Raw genomic sequence first — 24,759 nt, 5'->3', positions numbered from 1 at the left:
TCTAAATCGATCATTTTTATTAAAATTCTAATTTTTTTAAATTTAAAAAAAAAGTAAGAAAATAATCAATAAATTATATTAACTATTTAAAAATTAGTAATTTCACCTTTGTTTTCTTATTTTTATATTTTTGACATTTATCTCTATATCTATTTTCTACTTTATTATATATATATATATATATATTGAGTTTAAAAGAAAATATTTTAAATTTGATGTGTTTTTTTTAAAATATTATAAACTAAATACCTATATTTATTAATATTTATCCATTATTCTCTCAATATATTTGAAAGTTATGGGATGTAAATAAAAGAAATATAATAATAATTAAACTATCTATCCATTTTTTTCTCATAATTAGTTAAAATTGAGTTATATAAATTAAAATACAATTAGTTTTTTTTATTCAAACACAACACATTGAGAGGAGAGCAAGCTTGATGAAAGAATTTCGATTCTTGAGGTTTTATGTTATGGAGGCATGAACATAAAATCTATGTAATATGTTTCGATAATGTAAAATCTCAAGGAAGGGTGTTTTTTGATCAAGCTTAAGCTTAAGCTTATTATTAGTTTCTTGAAGAAATAGTCCGCCATGCCAAGTAAATTATTAATTTTGCTTCAATAACTTTCCGGTCATCCATCCACCTCATCTATTCCGTTCCTTCCTGAGAGTATTTCTTTTTCAAATCCCATTCGAAGAAGGAGGACCGGGGACTGACCGGTACTAGCTTCTGTTTCCAGATCGAAAGATCGCGAGGCTTGACTGGATTCCTCGGTGGGACGCGCGCGCAGCAGCTGAAGCGGAGAGAGCGTCGGAAGCCTTGAAGAAGCGTTGGAATGCAGAAGAACAAGCACCGCTACAGCTGTTCTTTGTTCTCACGGTCGAGGGTCTACAGCTGGATTCCTCGGTGGGAGGACGCGCGCAGCAGCTGAAGCGGAGAGAGCTGTTTTCAAAATTGAAATTCAATTATACATATTCATCCTTTTTTTTCTTAAACAGTTATATTTAAGTTCTATAAATTAAAAGTTTGAGCAATACGATTATAAGTTATGATTAAATCTAAAAAAAAATATCATCACTTCTTAGACCATTAATGGATCTTGACATTTTTGAAGATTCATTATGAAATCATTTCTTGACGTATTTTTGATTTCACATTATCCCTACTAAATAGAAACAAACTTTTATTAATTAAAATAAAATCCTAACCAGCACCTAATTATGCTAACAAACTAACTAACTCTCTATATTGAATTAATGAACTAACTAACTTTTCTATATAAAATCTAGGAAAAAAGCTCACCTAGATGTATGTACTTGTACAACTAGCTCACTTAGACGTATGTACTAATAAAATGTCATTTAAACATATGTACTATCAAAAATTGGCTCATTTAGCCTCTTTTAATAACCATGGTTAACTTTTATTTTTAAATTTATATATTTATTAATTAAATATTAATATATTTTCTCTCTCCTTCTTTTTCATTAATTAAACTAATAATTTATTTTATTTTTAAAATTTTTATTATTTTAATATTAATTTTTCTTTTATATTTCATTTTTTTTATTAGTTTTTATTTATTATATTTTTTAAATTCTTATTTTTTTAAAAAGTTTAACAATTTATTTATGAATTTTATGTTTTATCTTAATATTTTTTTAAGGGTTTTTTCTTATTTAATTTAATATAATAAAAATGAAAAAGAATTTTTTCTTATTTAGTTTAATATAAATAAAAATGAATTAATAATTTTTTATTTAATTTTTATTCACGACTTATATTAGTAGTAAAAGAATTGTTTTGTCTTGATTATTACTTTTTTGGTGTTTGATGAATGAGTTTTTATTATTATCCAATTCTTAATTATTAATTAATTTATTTTTGTGTTGAAAGATTTTTATTATTGAAAGAATTTTTATTGTTATATTCAATTATTGGGATCAAACAATTTTAAAATAATTAATAATTAATGTGAATATAAAAAAATATATAAAAAAGAGGAAGAAATATAAAGTTAAAATAATTAATGATGAATGCTCGTGTGTAAATTAAAATTAAAATAATCAATAATAAATACTTGTATAGAAATAATAAAAAATTATAAAAAAGATAAAAAATATAGGGATCATTTATTAGTGATAAATGAAATAATAAATGATAAGGAAAGAGAGAGAGAAAATATATTAATATTTAATTAATAAATATATAAATTTAAAAATAAAAGTTAACCATAGTTACTAAAAGAGGCTAAATGAGTCAATTTTTGATAGTACATATGTTTAAATGACCTTTTATTAGTACATACGTTTAAGCGAGCTAGTTGTACAAGTACATACGTCTAAGTGAGCTTTTTTCCTAAAATCTAACTAATTCTCTAATTTAGAAAATTATAAAAGACCTTATATCTCTTTACCTTATCCTATTTTTTCTAACCAATTTAATCTAATTTAACAAAGCAAATTAAAATTAAACAAAAGTTAATTAAAAAATATTATATATAACATTTTTCATATATATATATATATATATATATATATATATATATATATATATAATATATATATATATTATCTAAGGTGATTTAAATAATTAAAATACTTAAATATTCTAAGTAAAATAAAAAATTATTAAGTGTACTAACTTAGCCAAATTATTACAATTTAACTTATTAAAATCTGAAATTAATTATTTCTTAAAAATTCAATTATTTCATAATAGTTTTTCATTTTCAAAATATAAAAATTAGGAGTGTAAATTAGTGTCTATAAGTGATTAATCCCTTTAAAATTAATCAAATTATGTCACTATAAGGATAAAATAGTCTTAATAACATTTCTATATGAGTTTCACATCTTATCAAAAAAATTAATATCAATAATTTCAAATATATATTTTTTCATTTGGTTTATTAGTCATTTAATTTTCAAAACCCTTATTCTATTATAGACAAATTAATAAGTAATTAATTTTGTTTGTCATCTCCAATAAACTTTAAGTAAAATTATATTAATATTTTAATAGATTAAAATGAATAGTTTAATTATTAAAGTAATATTGAATAATAAAAATTAATAAAAAATATTTATATGATGCTAAAATAGAAAGAAATGTTCTTAAATAAAAAGTAAAATCTTTCAAATAGTATACTAGATTAGTTATCTATTATTAATATATTTTCTTTTGTTTACGAAAATATTATATTCATATTAGTTATCTATTATTAATAAATTTATTTTATTATATACTATTAGTTACACTAATTAACTTTTATTATTATTACTATTATAATTATAAATTTATTATAAGTAATATTAATTTAATAGTTATATCAGTTTAATTTTTAATTTCATAAACTTAATCAAATAATTCTTATTTATTTTTTATATTATTAATTATAAAAACTAAATCAATACTAAAATAAAAGATATTTAAAAAATATAATTTTTAAATAAATAATTATTTTTTATTTAAACTACATAAACAAAAGAAACAATATATTTCGGGTTCAACGGACGATTTGTTCAATGATTTATCTTCTACTATAATGTATCTATTGTATTAATAAACCTAGTAAAATAGTGTTAAAAACAAAATTACCAAAATAAAGTAGTATAAAATAATACAACAAAGCATAAACCTTTAACAGAACAGTAACACAACAATACTAAATTTATCACCAATCTACATAAAATAATAATAACGATATATTTTGAGTTCAACGGACAATTTGTTCAATACTTCATCTTTTTGTGACGTTGTCGTTGTCTCTGATGTATTCATAAACATTAAACTTGAATAAGTTTGTTATGTAAAAAAAAAAAAAAAAAAATTAGTTTAACAAAAATAAATATAATTTCAACGGAAAAAAATGGTAGTATTTGAGATCACGTATAGAATTTGGGTTTTTGTCGTTGGATAACGAGCAAAAATAAGAAATGAATTTAGACATAAATTTTTTTTTTAATTTCTATCTCTTGTACATGTGCTAGGTCACTTCGTAGTATATTTAATTTTTTTACAAATTTGCTGTCCTATCATACTCTTTAATTTATTGTTTATATAATATTTTTTATTTGATTTTAGTTTAATTATATATATATATTTAAAATACCTAAATTCTAGATTTTGTAGTTAACTTTTTTTTTTTCAAAATTGAAATTCAATTATATCTATTTATCCCTTTTTTTTAATTAATAAGTTATAAGTTAAGTTCTATAAATTAAAAGTTGGGAGCAATATGTTTAAAAGTTAGGACTAAATTATTTTTTCCTCAAAAAAAAATATCAAACTCCAATGAAACAATATTTTCAATAAATTTAATGAAAGAGTTTCGTTATAAAGCACTATCTTATTCAAACATATTATTCAAACATATTGTAATATTTGAATATTATAGTGTTTCCTGAAAGGACTCTTTTAATCAAATTTAGTAGTTTATTTTGAACAATAAATTATTATTTTGAACAATAAATTAATTTATTGTACAACTTACTCGTTGGGTTTCTAAAAAACAAAAGTAGAAACTTTATTCTGTTTTTGATAAAAAAAAAATTTGCGCATATTAACTCAGTCTTAAATTTGTCTCCAAGTGAATCTTGTAGAGTTCTATCTAATATGTTTTTTCAGTCTTAAATTTAAAATTTATAGGACCTTTCTACAGTTCAAATCTGTTTTTTTTTTTTTAATGAATCTAGGATGAAAGAGCTTTATAAGGAGATGAAAGAAATTATATAATATGTTTCAATAATTTGGTGTTTCATGTAACTACCCTCTTTAATCAGCTTATTAGTTTATTTTGTACGATAAATCCTATTATACAATTTACTAACTCTAAATGGGTTTTGAGAAACAATAGTGAAAAAAAGAAAAGTGATTCTTTTGTCATTATACAACTTATGTATTATCGGAAATTTGATGAGAAGAATTTAATAAAAACTTTTAATAGGGAGATGACCAACACCTAATAAAACTTGTAAAAATGACTACTTTTTCCTGAGTTATGACGAAAATACCCCGTCGCGACGTTGCGTCACGTGACGCGGCGAAACCCTAGTTCGTCGCGATTGCGGTTGCCTCACGTGATGTCCTGGACGCGTCTCGATGAATTAGGGTTCTTTCACGTGACGCGACACAGTGTGACGAGACGCTGGTATTTCCTTCCGAAAATTGGAGGGGGCCATTTACGCAATTTTTATTAGGAGCCGATAATTCCCCGTTAAGGCATTCATGAGGGTCATTTTTATCTCAGCCTTAAATTTATGTTTCCAAGAGGATCTTGATCTAGAGTTCTAATCCATTTTTTCAACCTTGAATTTATGGCCCAAGAAAATCTTTTAGAGTTCAAATTCGTTTTTTCATGAATCTAGAATGAAAGAGACTGATTTGTGGTGTAAATATGTATATATAATTATTGTGATCGAGAATTCAACAACAAACAAGAAGAAATCTAATGGTTGATTCTCCGTCAAGCTTACTTCACATTCACAATATAACGGTCCTACCCCGCGTATATTTCAAAGAACCAAAACTTGATTTAAAACTAAACATAGGAAATATCGAAGTTTTAGGGTTTCTTCTTGTCAATCTTCCCTCTTCTTCATTCAGAATTCTCTGCTAAATTTCCAGGTTTGTTTCCTCATCTCCCTTGATCGTTATTCAAAGATCATCTCGCTTTCGGTTTCCTTTAATGATGATTGAGCTGGAACAGAGTTCTCGGTTTCTAACTGTAATTGCGGATTGATCCTTCTATTTCTCCATTGATCTTTACTGGGTCAATCATTATAGTTGACAAAAAAGATGAATGCCCTGTGTTTATGAAATTAACAAAGATTTGTTTGTTTGAAGTTTTGTTGAGTAAACAAAGAATGAATGGATATTAAACACTTCCCACTTGTATTTATATTCCAGCTTGAATCCATCATCCACCTTCTACAATGTCAAGCATAGAAGAGCCACTTGGTCTGGACAAATTGCAAAACCTAACTACCATTGATCGATTTCGGAGGTTCTCATCCAGTGCTTGTGGGCATAGAGGAGAGGATATGGGAATGGGAAATTATTGGATTGAAGGGAGAAATTGCAGCTCTTCCAACAACTGTGAGTAAGTATCCTCACCTCATCTACATAATTAGAAACATGTATGTTAATTTGTTCATGGAGAATCAAATGTTATTACATATTTCAATCATTTTGTGTGATTGAACACTTTCTTTGTGCAGAGAAGAGTTTGAAAAATATGATGGAGGGAGATTATCATGGAAAAGAAAAACAATTAGTCCGGTTTATGGAATTTTGCGTGATTCCTGGCATTCGCATGATCAGCCATATACCTCTTATCGCAAAGGCAAAGCTGCAACAGACACGAATAGCAGTGTAAATAACAATGAATTCCTCGACACTCTGATTGATTAGTTACCTATTTCTTAGTCCATTTTGTTGATTATTGTTTACTGAAATTTACATGTTTGGACATGTCAGTTCTTCAGAGGAATTCCAAAATATGTGAAAATAGTTGAAGTTGGTCCCAGGGATGGATTACAAAATGAGAAGAATATTGTACCTGCAGAAGTGAAGGTAGAATTGATTCATAGGCTTGTTGCTTCTGGATTGTCTGTTGTCGAGGCCACCAGTTTTGTCTCGCCAAAGTGGGTTCCTCAGGTAATCTAAATAATTAAATACTTATATGAATTAAGTTCACTTGATAACCGTTATTTAAAATCACTTAATTATCTAAATTTAGCTCGTGAGCTTCATTTTTAACCAAGTAAGATAGTGAGACCGTCCAAAAGAACATAACGGGGTAAAATAGTCTTTAATGACTTTCCTGATATGAGTTTCACATTTTATCAAAACAACTTAATATCAAGAACTTCAAATTTGGAAATTTTCATTTGGTTTATTCGTCATTTATATTTCAAAACCCTTATTCTATTTTGGTAAAATAAGTAGCCCATTTTGTTTCTCATCTCTAATATCTCTTATGCGCTGAGCTACTTTTCAGCTTGCAGATGGGAAGGACGTGATGAAAGGTGTAAGGCATTTAGAGAATGTTAGGCTGCCTGTATTGGTACCTAATATAAAAGTAGGTAACAAGTGTTTTTGAACTATTTATTTTAATTGTTGTCATAATTATGTGAAGTAACTTCCTTTATTGTTATCCATCTAGTAGGGCTTTGAAGCAGCAATTGCCTCTGGGGTGAAAGAACTAGCTGTTTTTGCATCTGCCACTGAATCGTTCTCAATGTCAAATATTAACTGTACTATTGAAGACAGTCTTAACCGTTACCGTGCTGTTACTGAGGCTGCCAAAAAACACTCAATACCAGTTCGTGGGTATTTATGTTTCTCCTTGCACATAACCTGCATAAATGTCTATTTGTACTTGAAATAGTGTTTTATTTCTTCAATAACATTGAAATGGTTCTCAATTGATAGGTATGTGTCCTGTGTGGTTGGCTGTCCAGTGGAGGGAGCAACTGCTCCTTCAAAAGTGGCATATGTAGCAAAGGAACTTTATGATATGGGCTGCTTTGAAATCTCCCTTGGTGATACAATAGGAGTTGGAACACCTGGTAATGTTTCGAAACAATACTAAACACTTAAACCACACAAAAAAAAAGATTCCAAGTATCAGTTCTTAATGCTGTAATACGTGTTTGGATTTTTTTTTATAAATCGCTTGCACTTGTTTTTGAATCTCTTCATTTTGTCTTTTGGGTGAAGGCACTGTTATTCCGATGCTAGAAGCTGTAATGGCTGTCATTCCTGTCGACAAACTTGCTGTCCATTTTCATGACACTTATGGGCAGTCACTTTCCAATATCTTGGTGTCACTACAAGTAAGTAGTTAGTAACCCTTTTCCTTTTGGTTTAAGCTTTAGGTCTTGTTTGATTAATAAAAAACAGGAAAAAATCAAGTTAAAGATCCCAGATTCCAAATGAACAAATTAATACTGTAAAAGGATCCTTCTGATTCATTAAAATGTTTATACCTTAATGTCTTTTTACCCAAATAATCTAATTTTCCATTACCAGCTTTTACAAGTTGAAGTGTGAATTTGGCATCCCAATTCAACACAAAAAGAAGAAAGAGTTATCTAGTCAACAGTTGATATAATACTAAATCTTGGACTTGCTTTTCTCAAATATATACATATAGATTAATGTTTATATTCAACAGATGGGGATTGGTGTAGTGGATTCATCGATTAGTGGTCTAGGCGGCTGTCCATATGCAAAGGGAGCTTCTGGTAATGTAGCCACAGAAGATGTTGTATACATGCTCCATGGGCTCGGTTTGAAGACTAACGTTGACTTAGGAAAGCTCTTATCAGCTGGGGAATTCATCAATAACTACTTGGGCCGCCCATCTGGTTCCAAGACAGCCATTGCCTTGAGCCGGTTGAATGCTTCAAAGATATGAAGAGGGAACAAACAACATAATAAGCATCCAAACGAAGCCGAATTCATTCTTCTTAGGCAGTTATTTACCAAGTTATTGTACTATATATAAGACAACTCCTCTACTAAGAACATAAGCTGGTTATCCAAGTTACTGTACTATAGAAGAAACTATAATCTTTTCAAGCCTGAGCCAAACAAAATTTACTGTAGAATCTGATCCCCAGAGAAAATTTGGATAATAAGGGAAAAGATTAATATATATGCCATTATAACATAAGAGAAACATAATCTGTCATATATCCATATATTTCACTCCTAAAGTTATTGATTGCAATAAAAAAAAGATGAGTAGAAAGAAATTGTTCTTAAGCTATTCGTCGGGACTGTAAGATGAGCTGGCGAATCGCCTGGCAGCATCTAAACTCAGTTCTTTATACACCTGAAATGTTTTGAAATGTCATTTTGAAATTGTAAGTGAAAAGACAAGACTTGATGATTTAATTCATGAAGAAACAGTTTGTTTCTTTTAACACTACTTCCATTATCTTACCAGTTGGTTGTGAATTCTCTTGAACGCCTTGCAAAATTTTTCTGCCTCGACTTTTCCCACCTGCAAATTCGCAATAAAGTCAGTAGTTTCATTACACAGATTTATAGTAATCAGATTAATGAATTTAGGGTTTAGTGTTTAATATGGACTTATTTTTTCAACATATGTAACAAATTCCTTGGCCCTTAATTGTTCCACTTAAACCTTAACTGCAACTAACATTAAATAAAAATGAGCTATCAATCTAAAAAACAAACTCCCAATAGAGATTTGCACCACAATCAGAATTGATCATGTTCTAATGACATGTTCAACCATAAGCTAAATAGACATTAATGCAAATGAACTAACCATTATGAACTGAAAATAAATAACAAAATCAACTGTACCTTCTTTTCAGTAGTCAGTCTTAATTTTTCCCAAAAAACACCTGTGTATGAAGGGTGTAGAGAAAGAAACATTAGTTTTAATACATTAAGCATTAAAGTAAATGTAAACAATGTTTGAAACTTTTGTGAACTGGGTAAAGGTCTTTGGTTGAAAAAAGAAAGTTAAAGAAGATGATATTAACAAATGAAACACAAGGGACAAGAAACGAGGATGAGAAGTATTGGTTTCAAGTTTCAACTTTAAAGGTTTTGATCACTACTCAAAAATCATCAATGACATATTCCATGCTTGTTGCTGATCTATCTTGTTCTCAAATATAAGTACCTAATTTCAGTTAACTTATTCATGAACAAGGAATCCATCAACACAAATTCTCTTTTCTATTTGCTCAATTTAGTAGATGTCAATTACAAATGGCTGCTTAAATCATGGGACTTCTGAATGAAATCTTGTTTATCAGACCATTTTTTTCATTTCATAATGGTCAGAGTTGAACACTTGATCTTCTCCACGTAAATCATTCAAGATGGTACACAATTAGAGTAGTTCAAGTGGTAACAGTCTTGAACTTGAGGTCTCGGATTCGAAAAAAACTCAGTCTAAACAAAACAAAAGAGTATCTTACCACCATATCCTCCCGTTTCTTGGATCTCAATTCCCCTTCCACCAGCCCCATAGAAGGAATCCTGCCACTCCCTCAACTTCCAAAACAACATTGCACATATAAGTATTTGGAAGCTGCTACTAGCCAAGATAATAATAAAACAAAAGAATAACATCTGCAATACCTCGTTCCTCCCAATGAGTCCAGTTGATTGCCTTCCCAAATCTGATTCAATCTGAAATGGTCAAAACCGAGTCATTCCCACAATGGGGAAAGAAAATGACCTCATTTTACATCAATAATAAGAACAGATCCAGGCTCTAAACCTCAATCCAAACACTTAAAAGCTTATGCATCAGAATCATAAACACATGGGCTGAATGAATAATAATAGAACGCAGGCTCTGGCTATCGATTAAGGTTTCTATAATTGCTCACAATACTGCTTAACAAAGAGGAAAGACTAATACAAGATAATAGAAACAGAAATAAAAAGGATTTACATGATAATCGCGGGAACGAACGACTGGGAATAAGTGCAGAATGCGTCGAAATTCAGCTTCTTCCATTGGTAGGTTAAGCGGATGATCGTCTCTTTCTCTCAACGGATACGATGATAGGAGATCGACAGGGTAGAACTGTAGAAGGCCGGTTCCAATGTCCCTGCGCAAGACTAGGGATGGTTTGAGGATCAACTTGTTTTTGAAAAACTAGAATATGTTTCAAATCTTCATTATTCAAATTATTAAATCCTTACTTTTAAAGACTAATTTCTAAGGAAAAAAATAAAATTAAAAATGTAAATTAAATGGGATGAATGGTGTCGGGAATAACATGATAAAATGGATTTGAAAAATAGATATTTTCTTTCTTATTAGATTTAAGTCCAATTATGTGTTATGCTATCATTTTCGACATATTCATGACACCAAATTTCCGTTTTCCGACATGTTCGTGACACCAAATTTTCGTTGTCATTAAAAAGTACCTAATACTTAATTTATGTTTTAAATAACAAACATTTATGTAAAATAAAAATATGTAATACTTAATTTGAATTTATTGTTAGTATAATCTTTTTATAAAATATAAATATTTATACAATTTTTAATTTAATTGTTTATCACATTTTTTATTTTGTTTAATATATTTGTTCAAACTTAGGTTATCACAATGTGAAAATATGAATTCTGGCTAGTTATGTCATATAATATCTCAATAAATTTGATATTTTTATATGAGAATCTAATATGAAATTATATCAGTTATTTTGTGAAAGAAAATGTTTTCATTTATTGCATGTTTAATTTTTTTTATCTCCTCTTTTAACCTTAGGGTTCGGGATATTTCAGCCTCTTTTAGATATTGAGTTTGAGCACGTTAGACGTTAATTTTGCGTTTTGTTAAATAGTTAAGTGTGTTTGTAGATTATGTGTTTAAGTTCTCATTTTTTTATCTCTTTTTTTAGTCCAGGGACAATAATTTGTGGATATTCTTAGCCTCCCTGTGGACCTGGGTTCGAGCTAATCGGGCGATAAATTTTTTGCTTAGTTAAATATTTATGTGTTTTTTTATGAATTATGTACTTAATTTTGCTATCCCATTTTTTTTAATATAAGTTTAGCTTGAGAATATTATTTCAATACCTTATGAATATTTTGATTATTTTAATGAATTTTCTACCTTTTATATATATATATATATATATATATATATATATATATATATATATATATATATATATATATATATATATATATATATATATATATATATATATTTGATATTTTTTAGATTATAATGTAGTTTGTGTTTTTTATTTAATGTAAAAGTTGTTTTTTTATTACAATTTAAACTATAATGTACATTTTTTAAATTTATTTGATAAATATATTTTTTTTCTTTCAATTTTGATCCAATTGTTATAATATATATATATATATATATATATATATATATATATATATATATATATATATAAATATATATATAAAGAGGGAGAAATAGTTCTTATTGTTGTTTTAGTACACAAAATATTTAATGACATGAAATGTTTTCTTAGCTGCCATAAAAACAAAATTGAAATAGTATTAGTGCAAGTGAAAGACATTCATTTAATATACTAATTAAGAACATGACAACAAGGATCTATTTTGATTATGCAAATAAAGAGCATCATCAATCACAAGTACTTCACCCATTTTAAGGTGTTACTCTATATAAAAGAAACCATGATCCATATGAAAATTTACCTAAAGATAATCAAAGAAATTGTCAACCAAATCTCCCAAACATGCACAATTTAAGTTGTCATACTCTCATCAAGTAGCTTTTCACTAAATACAATTATATACATACAAAAATACAACAAATTTATGTTCTATTGTTTTTGTGTAAGAAAAATGATTACTAAATCAATTGAGTCGTGTCTATCATACCTCGTGTGGCCTTCGGATCACCAAACTTACATCTTCGTTTGTAAAACTTGACGAAACCATCAAATTGATACTTGTGCACCCCCAATTCTGCATTTGCAACAACTGAGACATCCTTACTAAATACATCTTGGTGAGAAACGCCTTTACTGCCATCCATTTTAGAAACATTAATCAATTCATTCTCTTTCAAATTCATAACAAAAAAGGAAATGAAAGCATAAAGACATTCTTACTATGAAGAAAATTCATGTTCCATAATTCTACTCTCTTCAACTTGGTTATTTGACTTCAAATTCATACCATTGCTTTCAGAGATTACTTTGTAAGCTTCTATCTCGTTTTCTGATTAATATAAGTATATTATAGAACAATTATTAATAAAATCTTTAATGTCAAAGGTGTAGAATTGAACATGGTAAATCAGGAAGAACCTGATGTGGGGAACAATTGTATTTGGAGCAAGGACTCATTTCGCAACATCTTTTGACACATGATAGTGCCTTGGAAATCTAGAAAGGTGTGATTCAAGAACATTAACTTTTCCCATTTTGTCATTTCAGAAAATCCAAATGCGTTTTTCCAGGTGTTGACTACACTTGAAACTGCGGGTAATACAATTCTTTGTATACCTAATTTTATTAACATCTGAAAAATCAAGAGTGAAAAGATTAGAACAGATGATAAAAAGATTATTTATACAAATTAGGAGTAAACAAAGAAAAGGCTTGTTTATTTATTTCATCAAATTATTCAATCCAATAATTAACAAATAAACTTACTTTTTGGAACCATTTTGATGGTCTCCCAACTCAAATAAAACATGTTTAAATCAAATAAGGTTTATAATGAATTTGCTTAGGGTTAAATAATAATAGGGGTTATATATATATATTTCAACCTAAACGACCATTAATTCTATATATATATATTTTTTTTAATATTCCTTTACCTTTTCAAGTTCATTAATTAAGATGCGACACATTCCTGATCTGCGATACTGAAATCTTGTGGCTACAAGGGGCATTTCTGCAACTTTCTCTCCATGAATCCTACGAGAAAAGAATATTATTTTAAAATTAGTCGTCATGCAAAAAAAAGAATGAAGTTGTTAGAAAAATAAGAGTACATTGGTCAAATGAAAGGTTGAGATACCTAATGTTAGCAACTGAAACTAATTCATCGTCTTTTTCCAAAATCACTGTAAAGAATCCTTCGAAGTTCAATCGATTCAACTCAGATCTACAAGTTCATTTTACATCATATTTCAAACAATGAGATCGAAAAGGGAATAAACATCAAAGTAAAGCTCAAAATTTTCAAAATAACACCTCTAAAATATACAATATTAATAGCTTATCTATTTATAATGGGAATTTGAAGTTTAAGAGAAAAATGTTTAACCTTCGACAGAAAATGACATCTTCAACAATATCTCTTCTAGTTCCAGAGTCTTTGACGGGCTCAAAACACTCATGCATCACATTAAGTGCAACATTCAACTTGCTGTAACTCTCAACTTCCTTATCATCAGGACCATCATTAGAACAAACACCTTTCCATAATGTCCATGTTAAATTTTCACCGACTGGAATACATTTTCCCAAACGTGATTCAAGTTCCGAAAATATCTACAGTTGCAAAATGAAAACTTCATTTGAGTTTTTGAGTGACACATTCAATACATAAATGGACAAGTTTGTCAAATTTGATATATTCAACATTTCAAGCATAAATTACTCCATGATATTTATGAAAATTCAGAAAATGTTATCTCTGCATATTATTTTTGATAAAATGAAACATAATACATAAACCAAACACAAACCTCTTCACATCTTTTACTGCAAAAACAACTTTTCATTGGGACATTTCCAGGATTTACACCAACCATTTCCTTCAAGCACTCCATATGATCTAAAAACACAAATAATTAGCTTATCAGTCAGTTATAAAAATATATAAATGACAAATAATTCACATGATCAATTGCAATTCTTGATATATTTACATTGATAAATACAATATAAATAGTCTCTTGTTAAGGTTAGATATCATACACTTATGTTGGCATTGATCACAAGAGAGAAAACTATCATTTTTCACTTCATTAGCATCTTCTAAAAACTTGATTTTCCCGCAAAATCCACAACAACATGATGGACAAAACCAGTCGCCATCAGGAACATCCTAAATAAAGAAAGGGTTTAGAAATCATAAAATTACGCAAATAACTAAATAAGGATAAACAATAACAAGACTTATTGAAACTCACCTTAAGACCAAGGCAACTGATATGATACGAGGATGGACATTTATCGCACAAAATTAACTCACCACCAATGTGACATTTAGAGCATATATAATCATTTATATTATCACTTGAAATATCATCCCTTGTCTCTTCAGATTTTGTCATCAAACTCTTTATTTTATTGCGTTTTCTCAATTGTGATTGACACTTTAAAATAGATCTTCCATCGTCTAGAAATATATTGGCAGCAGGCCTATGACTAGTGCTGCCAGCGTGAGCCTCAAATTTAGTTAGCGTAAAAACTTGTGCACAACAAACACAATTTATTCCCTCTCGTGTAATCCTTCCTTCAGCTAACTGACTTTGATCCTTTCTCGAAATATAATACACTTTAGTCATAGGCAACACCACATTATTGTCTATTAACCAAGACAATATAGTTTGAGGATTCGAACATGAAGAAGTGGTGGGATTTTCGTGTCTAACCCTTTTACTAATCAAATGTCTAGAATCATTTTCTTCTAATGACTTTATCGATTGTGAAGATTGTGTAGTTTCCTCATTTATACACAACATGTTAGAAGGACTAACCTTAGAAAAGCTTCTTCCTTCATTCATACATTCCTTGCATATTGCTATAAGGGAAATATATATCCTCCCTTTGGGTGAGCAATATCGCAATTCTCTTTTGCCTCCTTTAATAAAATACGAGAATTTCCATCCAAGAAAAGATAAATGCTTTCGAACTTTCAATTGAATATCTTTAACATTAGATTTTCTATACCAAGAATGATCACCTTTCTTATGTTGAGCTCCAATAGAAACATACTCCAACAATGCTTCATGATTATATTCAGGTTCATAAATGACTTCTTCATTAATCACACCTTTTTTTGATACGGGTCGAAGCAGAGTCTTACAAACAAGAACAAGTGACATGAAAACTTCCCCTTCGGGGGAAGTATAACGCATTTTATTCACGCTTTTTCCTCCATCTCTTAGAAACTCGATCTTCCATCCAAGTGAAGCTAAATGTTGTCTAACTCTAACTTTTAAATCGCCCGAGTGGTTTCCTCTACCTTTACTAGATAATTGACAGTATTTATACACTGCATCCAAGTCATACCGATGAAATGGAACAATGTCAGCTCCTGCAATAGACCATATGTTATCTTTTCTTTCTATAGAATGATTTGAACCGTCACAACTTACTAATGCAAGTGCTTTAGACTTCGATTGAATTTCTAATGGGAGATCATTATCGAGTATCTGGAGGACATGTTTCAAAGCAAGGGATTGATAATCATGAATAACTTCCAACATTACTTCTTTCCAAGTATCCCTCATAGTCGATGTCCATTCCTTAAGATTCATAAATCTCTTTTTCGCTCGAACTCCATACCATATTTCCTTCAATGAAACATGTAAAGGCCATTCTTTACTGAATTCCTTAACTAACTCAAGAAATAACCATTTTTCGCGTGGTTTCCAATCCCCACTAGTCTCATCCCAATCCTGAGATATTCGTATATTGGAAATTCTCATCAACATTTCATCACCGATATCTGGAAATATTATTAATCGCTCTTCTAAACCATCATTGTGATCGAATATCACACCTTCCCAATATGCATCCATGTAATAAACATCAACACATTGTCCATATTGTAACTTCCACAAATCAAAATCAAAATGAGGAGGCAATGGCCTTATCAAACCTCTATAGTTGTTTGAAGATCGTAGAGCAAAACAACTTCCTTCGATAGCTGGAGTAACTTTCACACGCTCAATCAATTTCTTTGTGGAATCATCGTCACACATAATATGGTCATATTCTATTCTTCTTGCTTGAAATTCATAAGAAATTACTCTTCCACTATTCCAAGAGCCTAAAAATCCATCTTCAACATTCCTTACCTACACAAAATTTCATAAATTATATGAACCAACAAAATTAATCTATATGTATGTCAAAATGTAAAATCATTTAAATGTTTTTCAACAATATTAATGAACAAAAACAACAATTACAATAGTTAAAGACAATAAAACATACCCCTAAAAAAACTCGCAATAACACACAAGATCTTGTTACAAGGGTCTTATCTAATCAATCAAATACCTCTTGTTCGATTCTCATTAAGAACTCTCTTATTTAAATGGGGATCGTGTTAGTCAACACCTAACACGAGAATAAACTCAAATAAAAAAAATCTCAAAGAGTATTCGTATTACGTACCTCAACTTCTTCACCAATAAGCAGCTTTCGAAGATTAATAGACTTTTTGCGCTTGCTTTTTCTTGTATGTTCATTACCTTCTTCCATCTTAGCCACTACTAAACAAGGGGTCAAAACTTTTTTCCTTGAATGGGAGAGAAATGTCATATCTAAGATAATCCTTCTTGATATAGTAACTGAAAATCCTATAAAAATATATATATACATGTAAAATAAATAAATAAAACTTACAATAAAAGAGAAGAACCAACTCCTTTTTATGTATTATATAGTGTTAATTGTATGATTTTTTTTTTTTTATCTTTGTTAATTAAATATGTTATTTCTAAAATTATGAACGTTATAGAGAAGTAATTAATTATATGTATTTATTTTATTTGTAATTATGGATAGGGACAGATGCGTAATTAAAGGGCAATTTAGTTTTGAAGAATTAATTAAAATGGAATGTGAGAGAGATCCTTATAGTATACTTTTAATACTATATTTATGTTAATTAAGAAAAAAGTTAAAACTAATTATATAAAGTTTAGATTAGTTCAAAAAATTTGTCTTTAAAATAATAAAATTTAATTACTTAATATACCAATAAATATTTTTTTGACTATATATATTTATTTTGTTTTCATTCATTTTTAATTGTGAATATGGAGAGAGATATAATTGCTAGTGTTTTTAAGAATTAATTAAGAGGCATTTACTCTTTTTAATACTTATGACGGTCCTGTTATTAAAAATGTATATGTACTCTATATTTTTGTATATATATTATGTTAATTTAATAAAATGAAATATATATATATATATATATATAATAATTTTAAAACTAATTCAAATATAGACTGGTTCGAAATTATTTTCTTACACAAAAATTAAAATATAACCACGTACTTAATAACATATATATGTAAGGATAATAAAAATATATTTTACATTAAATACATTAATTCCTTAAAATATTAATCTATAATTGTAAATTTTGAAATAGAAACAAATATACAAAAATATATTATCATCAATTTTTAAGTTCTAACTACTAATATTATTTGGTTATTAATTGGTTTTAAAGTAAATCAAATTTTGATAAATCTGTTTTTTTGGAAATCCAAATAAAATAAGTTCTATCACTAATAATATATATGTTTTTACTTATAAACAAAGAACATGAAACAGATCTATGCAGGGATTTGATTGGATTAAAAATACCGCCCAAAACTTTTTATAAATTTTTATGTGTTAAATGATAATAATAATAATAATAATAATAATAATATATAATTTTGTATTAATTAATAAGATAAATTGATTATACATTGTCTTCATCTCCCTTTTGTCGTCCAAACAAACTATAACAAAAATAAAAAATCACAAAATTTACAAATACTCAAAATATATAAAAGTAAAAGAATTAAACACAAATTTTAAAAGAGCCCTTGGAATTACCTCAATTCAAACCGATAAGTAACATAAGATGATTTTGTTGATGTTTTTTTTTTGTTTGTTGAATAGGTTCTTCAATCTAGACCGTGGAAGAAGGGGCAAATTGATGTTTTTTTTGGTTTGTTTAATGAGAGAGAAATGAGGTATTGACATAGAAAAGATTCATTTATATTTCAATCTCTCAAATATATTTTCTTTCAATTTAATAAATTTGTTACCAAATATAAATTATTTAAATATTTACTATATTTTTTTCTAAATATATATTTTGAATTACTACATACTCAACTTTAGTCTAAAAGATTAATTTGATTTAAAAATTTTAATTCAGTAAGGTAATTCAATTGATTCTTACAAAATTAAAAGTAAGATACATATTCAATCTAATAATAATATTTAATTCAATATTGTTTTATAAAATGCAGAAATTTGTCCTTTATTTTGATTTTGTAAGGTTATAATATATGTTTAATTCAACTTATAGCATTTTGAAAGAAAATTAAACTGTTTAATTTTTTATTTTTTTTGTTAATATATATATATATATATATATATATATGAAGTAATAAAAATCTACCCACCCAATTTATAAAATTAAAATAATTATTTTGATTTATTTTTAAATAAATAAAATCAAAATAATTAATCTCAAGACAAAAATCCAATTAAAATAATTAATTAAATTAATTATTATGATAATTAAAGCCTAAATAATTAAGAAAAATAGCCAAAAAAATTATTTAAAATAAATGTTGTACTCATTTTATCTTAAAATAATTTTAAGATTAAAATAAATAATTTAAGATGAAATGAGGTACACATTTCATCCCATAAAATTATTTATTTAACCTTAAAATATACTAAAATAAAATAAATTGACAAAATATTTAACATATTTATTTTAATATTTTCTATATTTAAAAATATCAAAATTAAATCCAAAAGGATGAAAGAAAAATCAATTTCAAACAAACTTTTAAGGTTTTAAAATAAAAATAAAATCGTAATCGGATGTAGCCGAAATCCGGAATGAAATTTACGGTCGGAACCGCGTCCATCAGATAGGCGCTAGAATTTCATACAACACCCAGAAAGTGCTTATGTAGCCCACTGTAGCCGAGGAAGCACGCACCTGCATCACACCGGATCAACTAACCGAGCGTTAGCTCCGTCAACTAGAACACAACGGAACGACTGAAATGCGGACGGATCGCAACGACGCTTGACGGAACTCCCCGCGATCGTTAAATGTGCACGAAACAACTTCGTTTTGACCGATATTGTCGTCTTCATCGCGACGCCGGAGGGATAAGGATGATGGCTCATCCTTTGATTTCCCAAAGTTGGAATACTACCGATAGTCAACCAAATCGGATAATTCAAAAGCTGAAATGATCACCCTATTTCGATGGTCATTTTTATTACATCAATACTCAATAGGGATGATTCATCCCTATTTCAACAAGTTGGTTCAAGAAGAGTCAAATCGCCATTAATGGCTTTTGGCTGATTTGATACACTTGAAGCCTCCACCGACTTGGGAGGCTATAAATAGCCTTCATCAACACTTTCGAAAAAAAGAGATAACTTCTCAAGCCCTGAATCAATAGAAATTAAAAATCCACTAGTAAAACTAAAAATTTCGGATTTTTCGAATTTTCTATATAAGGCTCTAAAACTTGGATCCATGCATCCTAAAAGATTCCCTAAGGTCTAAGAAGTGTTCTTAAATCCTTGATAAACTTTCAATCATCCTTTAATTTATAATTTCAATAGTATAAACTATTTTTAAATATATAATTATTAATAATATATAATTATTATTATATAACATATAATATATTAAATATTTTTATTTAATTTTAATATTTTATTATATATAATCATTTTTAATATAAATATTTTTAAAATATTTAAATATTTTAATTAAAAAATAATTATTTATTTTTATAACAATAATTTTATTAATTATTATTTTCTATATTTACTTATATTATAAATAATATTTTAATTTTAATTTATTTTATTACCATTATTAATCATATTTAAATTAAATAGACATAATTTATCATTATTATAATTAATTTTTATATTTTAATGAAAATTATGTTAATTATTAAATAATAACGATCTAATAATTTATAATAATAATAATAATAATAATAAACAATATTATTTATAATATAAATAATAATATTAATAATAAAAATAATTTTAAATTAATATTTATGCAAGTTATACTACATTCTTATAATATATACCAAACACAAAATTATAAACCACATACAACTTATACAATTTCTTATAATTCATACCAAACATCAATAACCTATACAACTTATACCACCCTATATTATTTATACCTCGTTACAATTTATACCCCTATACAACTTATACCCTATATAATTTGTACCACTTACCAAACGCTACCTTATATAGAGTATAAAGAAGTTATTGGCTAGCTCCTTACAATTCAAAATAACTTTAAAACCATAAACTCGACTTTTGGCTCAAAACTGTTTTGAACGAATTGATCATCACCTATGTCGATTGATACCTTGTGGTGATGTTATAAATGTTTCTAGGAGCTTTGTGAAGCTACCCAAGCCTCCATCAAAAATTGAAAAACCTGCAATTTTGATATTCTTGAGGACCGAGAGGTCCGACCGAAAATTTTTAACCCATGACCAAGAGGTCCGACCGAGAAATTTTATATCTAGGACTTAGAGGTCCAACCCGCGACCGAGAGGTCGAACCTAGGACCGAGGAATCTCGACCTCGACCGAGAATTCCCAAACCTAGAACCGATGAAGTTATCATATGGCTAACCCATGACCAATAGTTTTTACACCCTGATTGTTAATTCCAGCCAAGGATTGAGAGTCCTTAGCACCTCGATCGAGGTTTCTTAATTAGCCCTGACCGATCAGTTTGACCGAGGGTCCCGGACCCCGACCGATGAAAACGAACTCAAAGCTTAGGACACCGGTCATAAAGCCTATTTGATTCCCATTTTCAAAATCCAAAATTATTTTTGTAATTTTGGAACCTTAAATTATTTTCTAAAATTCCCGAAAAATTAGAAAATGCTTTCAAAATATTTTTGGTATGTTTCTACAAAAGTATGTTTTGACAAAGGCCTATTTGGGATTTATGTTTAAACCATAATACCTTTAAAAACTGACATTTTTCAGGTATTTTCTTTCCTAGTCAACGTCATCCGCGTATCAAAATTTAAATATTGTTGTTACAATATTTTAAATAACGTTAAAACCTATGAATGCCTAGGACCGGAAGAATAATTGGTGAAAATAAAATGTTATACAACTGATTTTCAAAAGTCAAATTCATAAGTAGATATCGTTTTTAAAATGAGTATGGAGAAAGAAGCACGAAAGCCTTTTCCCGAGTATCATCAAATTACGAACTAAAATAATTATGACCAAATTGAGATTAAAATTCTCAAACTCGAGCTTTTCTGCGGAATCGAACAAATTTTTTTCCGAAATTACAAGTTTTTAATGTAGTGAACAAAATCAAACAAAATAAATATATAAGGATTCACTTCAAACAAAATGATGTACTGAAAGATATTTTAAATATTTTTCAATATATGGGGTGCAAAATATTACTTGCCCATCAAAATTATCAATCACTAATTAAAACCAGTTAATATCTAATCTTCCCTTTTTTTTATCTATATATCCCAGCCTTACCAACTCTCTTCTCCACCTAAGAACAAATTAACCCACTAGATTAGATTTCTCTTAAAACCTACTCTTCATTTCTAATGGCATTTTTTACACTAGGAGAACTTATAAGGACGTTCGAGCGCCGTTACTAGCAGTCGTTACAGATGACCTATTTTCTACTAGTGTTAAACGCTACAAGAGGGAAGAGAAAAATAAAACCATAAATAAAAAACATAAATAAAAAACACGTAAAATTTTAAATGTTAATAAAATAACAATAGCAAGACTCTATATATTTAGATTGTAAGTGATTATTGAAGATCTTGATTTTGAGTCATCAATATTGTGGATGCTGGTGTTAAGAGAAAATACAAATGACATATCAGGAGATGATTCTTCACCCTCACCACCAGAATCATCATCAGTATCATCAATTAGGCTTGGGGGAAGACCTTCACCATAAGTAACATAAATATTAAATCGTTGACCATTCATGCATTGATCACCGTCATATGTTCCAGAAAAGAAGTAGTTCATGCCAATTGTGACTAAAGGAACTTCAATAGACACTTTTTCGGGTGACGTAGAAGAGAGATCGCTATTAGCCCATTCCATTGTATCATTATCTTGCGCATTATTATAGTCGCAATTAAGGTAAGTGGTCAAGTTGTATGTTTGAATGACTGAATGGTTGCTATCGGTGTTGAATACTACACAAATATATAGAGACAATGAAAAAGTAATATGATTAAATTCTATCTCCTTATTAATAATAACCGTCGTTATTGAACTTTGACGACAGATTTTCCAACTTTTTGCAATAATCGTCGCTAATAGGTGATTATTGAGACTTACTTAGAAAATCACCGAGACTGAAGTTCTTGCTGGCGACCCATTTCTGGTAGTCGACGGTAGGCTTGAGGAGTTTGTCATACCAACCCAAAGAGTCTCCGACCGTGTAATTCTGGTATGCTTCGGTCGATCCAAACCATGAAATCAACGACAGCAGCAAAAAAACATTAAAATGATGATGAGAGATTTGAAGATTGTTGCCAAATTTTTTACTAGTTTTTCCCATCATTCTCTTTATCTTCTTTATTTGGATCGATCTGAGAATTTCCGACAATGAAAGGTGTAGTATATATATTATATGCGGATTTGTAAACTAATATGTATTTTGTCAAACAATATATATATATATATTATGGCTTTACATTGTTTTCATTTAAAAAAAAAATTAAAGAGTACATGTTTTTATTTTAAGTGTAAAATTATATATTCTTAATTTATTCGTTGAATTACAAAATAAAATTAAAAAATAAATAAAATTAAATTCGAAAGAGTTCATGTCAACTATCACGATGCACATGGCAGAGTCAGAAGGATTGCGTCTGTTTGAATTTCTGGAAGAATAAAAAATGAACATGTGCCTCGCTAGCTATATATGATTATTTGTATGCAACACTAACACTGATAATAATAAAAAAATTGTTAAAATAGCAAAATAATAATTTTTAATAAGTTGACCCTTTCAAAATTATTGGTTCAAAATACCGATAATAGAAAGAATCATTCTAGATAGTTTTAAAATAGTTGATATGGGGAACAAACCCGAGCCTCCGAGCGAATCCACCCTTGCGTGCCATGTAGGTAAAATAATAATTAATTTTTGCTTTCTTTTTCCACATAGGATAATCCCCTCATTTCAAACTCTTCTCATTTTCACTCAATCATTCTCTTTCTTCAAACTATCCCCGCTCAAACTTTTGTCATTTCCGCTAAACAACCTTCTCTTCAACCTTCTCTTCAATCTATCTCCGCTAAAACTCACTCCTATTTCCGCTCAAACCATAACCCTAAGTATCCGCTCAAACTCTAACCTTATATATCCGCTCTAACAAAGACAGAGAAGAACAATAAAACTTTAGGTAAAAGGAAAAGTTCAGATAGAGATGAAAGGTAAGTTATCGTTGTTGCACTATTTTCATTTACTGTGTCCCTTGTTCATTGTGGATCTATTGCAGCGTTAACTTTGTTGGGGTTAGAAATTAAAGATCTGAAGATTTAGATGAATTTGAATATAAACAATGGTTGTTTTTATTCATGAGATTGGGATCTGTGCTTGTTTATTCTTCATTGAATCAGTTCTTTATTTTCTGGTATATGATTGACTGTCGATATCTTTTATGATTTAGGTTAGTGGTAAAAGGAAATGGAAAAGATAACAGAGGTATGAAAAAGTAAAGAAAAACTCACAGCCAATATATTATCAACCTCACTTTGTATTCTCCAGTTTAAACAATCAAGCAGCTGTTATTACCACACTTAAGAGATAGGGACAAGGTATACGCGAACCTAGTATTCGCAGAAAAGACAGATGAAGAGAAGATTTTATACTTCAGCAATATGACTACTCTCAAATGCGGCACCATAAAGACAATTCAGAAAAATAGTTGGTTGAATGCAGGGATAATCGATGCTTGGGCTCATGAAATGAATATTTGCGTCAAACACACTACAAGGTCAGGAGTACCTCGAAGCCGAGTTTTTTTCTCAACCATTCATAGTGTGAGTACTACACATGAACATTAAGTCTTTATATAATACTTATTTATGTCTAACATTAAGTTCTTCAACAGGGTGCAACAAACTTGTCACAAAAGGACTATAATATTGTATTACTAAAGGAATTGACGGAGTTTGGATTAATGCTTGGAGACCTTGAAAGGGCTGAACTTGTA

At 28.5% G+C, this 24,759-nt stretch overlaps 4 protein-coding genes across 4 annotated transcripts; 1 reads left to right on the top strand and 3 right to left on the bottom strand.

Moving 5' to 3' along the window:
• The first annotated feature begins 5,472 nt into the window (after positions 1 to 5,472).
• LOC124920284 (hydroxymethylglutaryl-CoA lyase, mitochondrial-like) lies at positions 5,473 to 8,673 on the top strand. Its single transcript, XM_047460738.1, has 9 exons — positions 5,473 to 5,636; positions 5,919 to 6,111; positions 6,230 to 6,383; positions 6,489 to 6,668; positions 7,012 to 7,092; positions 7,180 to 7,343; positions 7,446 to 7,582; positions 7,734 to 7,849; positions 8,191 to 8,673. The coding sequence occupies exons 2-9, from the start codon at positions 5,945 to 5,947 to the stop codon at positions 8,431 to 8,433; spliced, it is 1,242 nt and encodes a 413-aa protein (XP_047316694.1). The 5' UTR covers positions 5,473 to 5,636; positions 5,919 to 5,944; the 3' UTR covers positions 8,434 to 8,673.
• On the bottom strand, positions 8,635 to 10,674 carry LOC124920286. Its single transcript, XM_047460739.1, has 6 exons — positions 10,462 to 10,674; positions 10,143 to 10,193; positions 9,980 to 10,055; positions 9,354 to 9,394; positions 8,965 to 9,024; positions 8,635 to 8,853 (listed from the first exon to the last, which is right to left on the bottom strand). Exons 1-6 carry the CDS (start codon positions 10,525 to 10,527, stop codon positions 8,785 to 8,787), a joined length of 363 nt encoding a protein of 120 aa, XP_047316695.1. The 5' UTR covers positions 10,528 to 10,674; the 3' UTR covers positions 8,635 to 8,784.
• LOC124912047 lies at positions 10,535 to 16,973 on the bottom strand. The gene is made up of 11 exons (XM_047452606.1): positions 16,887 to 16,973; positions 14,669 to 16,564; positions 14,403 to 14,583; positions 14,222 to 14,310; positions 13,798 to 14,024; positions 13,549 to 13,635; positions 13,346 to 13,445; positions 12,828 to 13,041; positions 12,697 to 12,738; positions 12,397 to 12,579; positions 10,535 to 10,668 (listed from the first exon to the last, which is right to left on the bottom strand). The coding sequence occupies exons 1-11, from the start codon at positions 16,971 to 16,973 to the stop codon at positions 10,535 to 10,537; spliced, it is 3,240 nt and encodes a 1,079-aa protein (XP_047308562.1).
• A 2,490-nt stretch (positions 16,974 to 19,463) lies between these two features.
• LOC124912036 (blue copper protein-like) lies at positions 19,464 to 23,096 on the bottom strand. The gene is made up of 3 exons (XM_047452595.1): positions 22,874 to 23,096; positions 22,391 to 22,728; positions 19,464 to 19,712 (listed from the first exon to the last, which is right to left on the bottom strand). Exons 1-3 carry the CDS (start codon positions 23,094 to 23,096, stop codon positions 19,464 to 19,466), a joined length of 810 nt encoding a protein of 269 aa, XP_047308551.1.
• Between the last annotated feature and the right edge of the window lie 1,663 nt (positions 23,097 to 24,759).

Source organism: Impatiens glandulifera, chromosome 1, assembly GCF_907164915.1.
Source record: "Impatiens glandulifera chromosome 1, dImpGla2.1, whole genome shotgun sequence".
NCBI classification, from domain to species: Eukaryota; Viridiplantae; Streptophyta; class Magnoliopsida; order Ericales; family Balsaminaceae; genus Impatiens; species Impatiens glandulifera.
The sequence above is the reverse complement of the archived record's forward strand: the minus strand, read 5'-3'. Positions and strand labels throughout refer to the sequence as shown.

Bases quoted from the DNA above. Each gene is read 5' to 3' on its own strand.
- LOC124912036 (XM_047452595.1), bottom strand. From the start codon at position 23,096: ATGGGAAAAACTAGTAAAAAATTTGGCAACAATCTTCAAATCTCTCAT. The intron at 22,729-22,873 runs GTAAGTCTCAAT...ATATTTGTGTAG, and splicing joins CAGTCTCGGTGATTTTCTAA to TATTCAACACCGATAGCAAC. The intron at 19,713-22,390 runs GTATTTTCTCTT...TGATCATTTCAG, and splicing joins CATCTCCTGATATGTCATTT to CTTTTGAATTATCCGATTTG.
- LOC124920284 (XM_047460738.1), top strand. From the start codon at position 5,945: ATGTCAAGCATAGAAGAGCCACTTGGTCTGGACAAATTGCAAAACCTA. The intron at 6,112-6,229 runs GTAAGTATCCTC...TTCTTTGTGCAG, and splicing joins AGCTCTTCCAACAACTGTGA to AGAAGAGTTTGAAAAATATG. The intron at 7,093-7,179 runs GTAGGTAACAAG...TCCATCTAGTAG, and splicing joins TATTGGTACCTAATATAAAA to GGCTTTGAAGCAGCAATTGC.
- LOC124912047 (XM_047452606.1), bottom strand. From the start codon at position 16,973: ATGGAAGAAGGTAATGAACATACAAGAAAAAGCAAGCGCAAAAAGTCT. The intron at 14,025-14,221 runs GTTTGTGTTTGG...TTGCAACTGTAG, and splicing joins GCAGTAAAAGATGTGAAGAG to ATATTTTCGGAACTTGAATC. The intron at 10,669-12,396 runs GTATGATAGACA...AACATATTCTAG, and splicing joins TGATCCGAAGGCCACACGAG to TTTTTCAAAAACAAGTTGAT.
- LOC124920286 (XM_047460739.1), bottom strand. From the start codon at position 10,527: ATGGAAGAAGCTGAATTTCGACGCATTCTGCACTTATTCCCAGTCGTT. The intron at 9,395-9,979 runs GTAAGATACTCT...CTTCATACACAG, and splicing joins AGAAACGGGAGGATATGGTG to GTGTTTTTTGGGAAAAATTA. The intron at 8,854-8,964 runs GTAAGATAATGG...AAAACATTTCAG, and splicing joins AGAGAATTCACAACCAACTG to GTGTATAAAGAACTGAGTTT.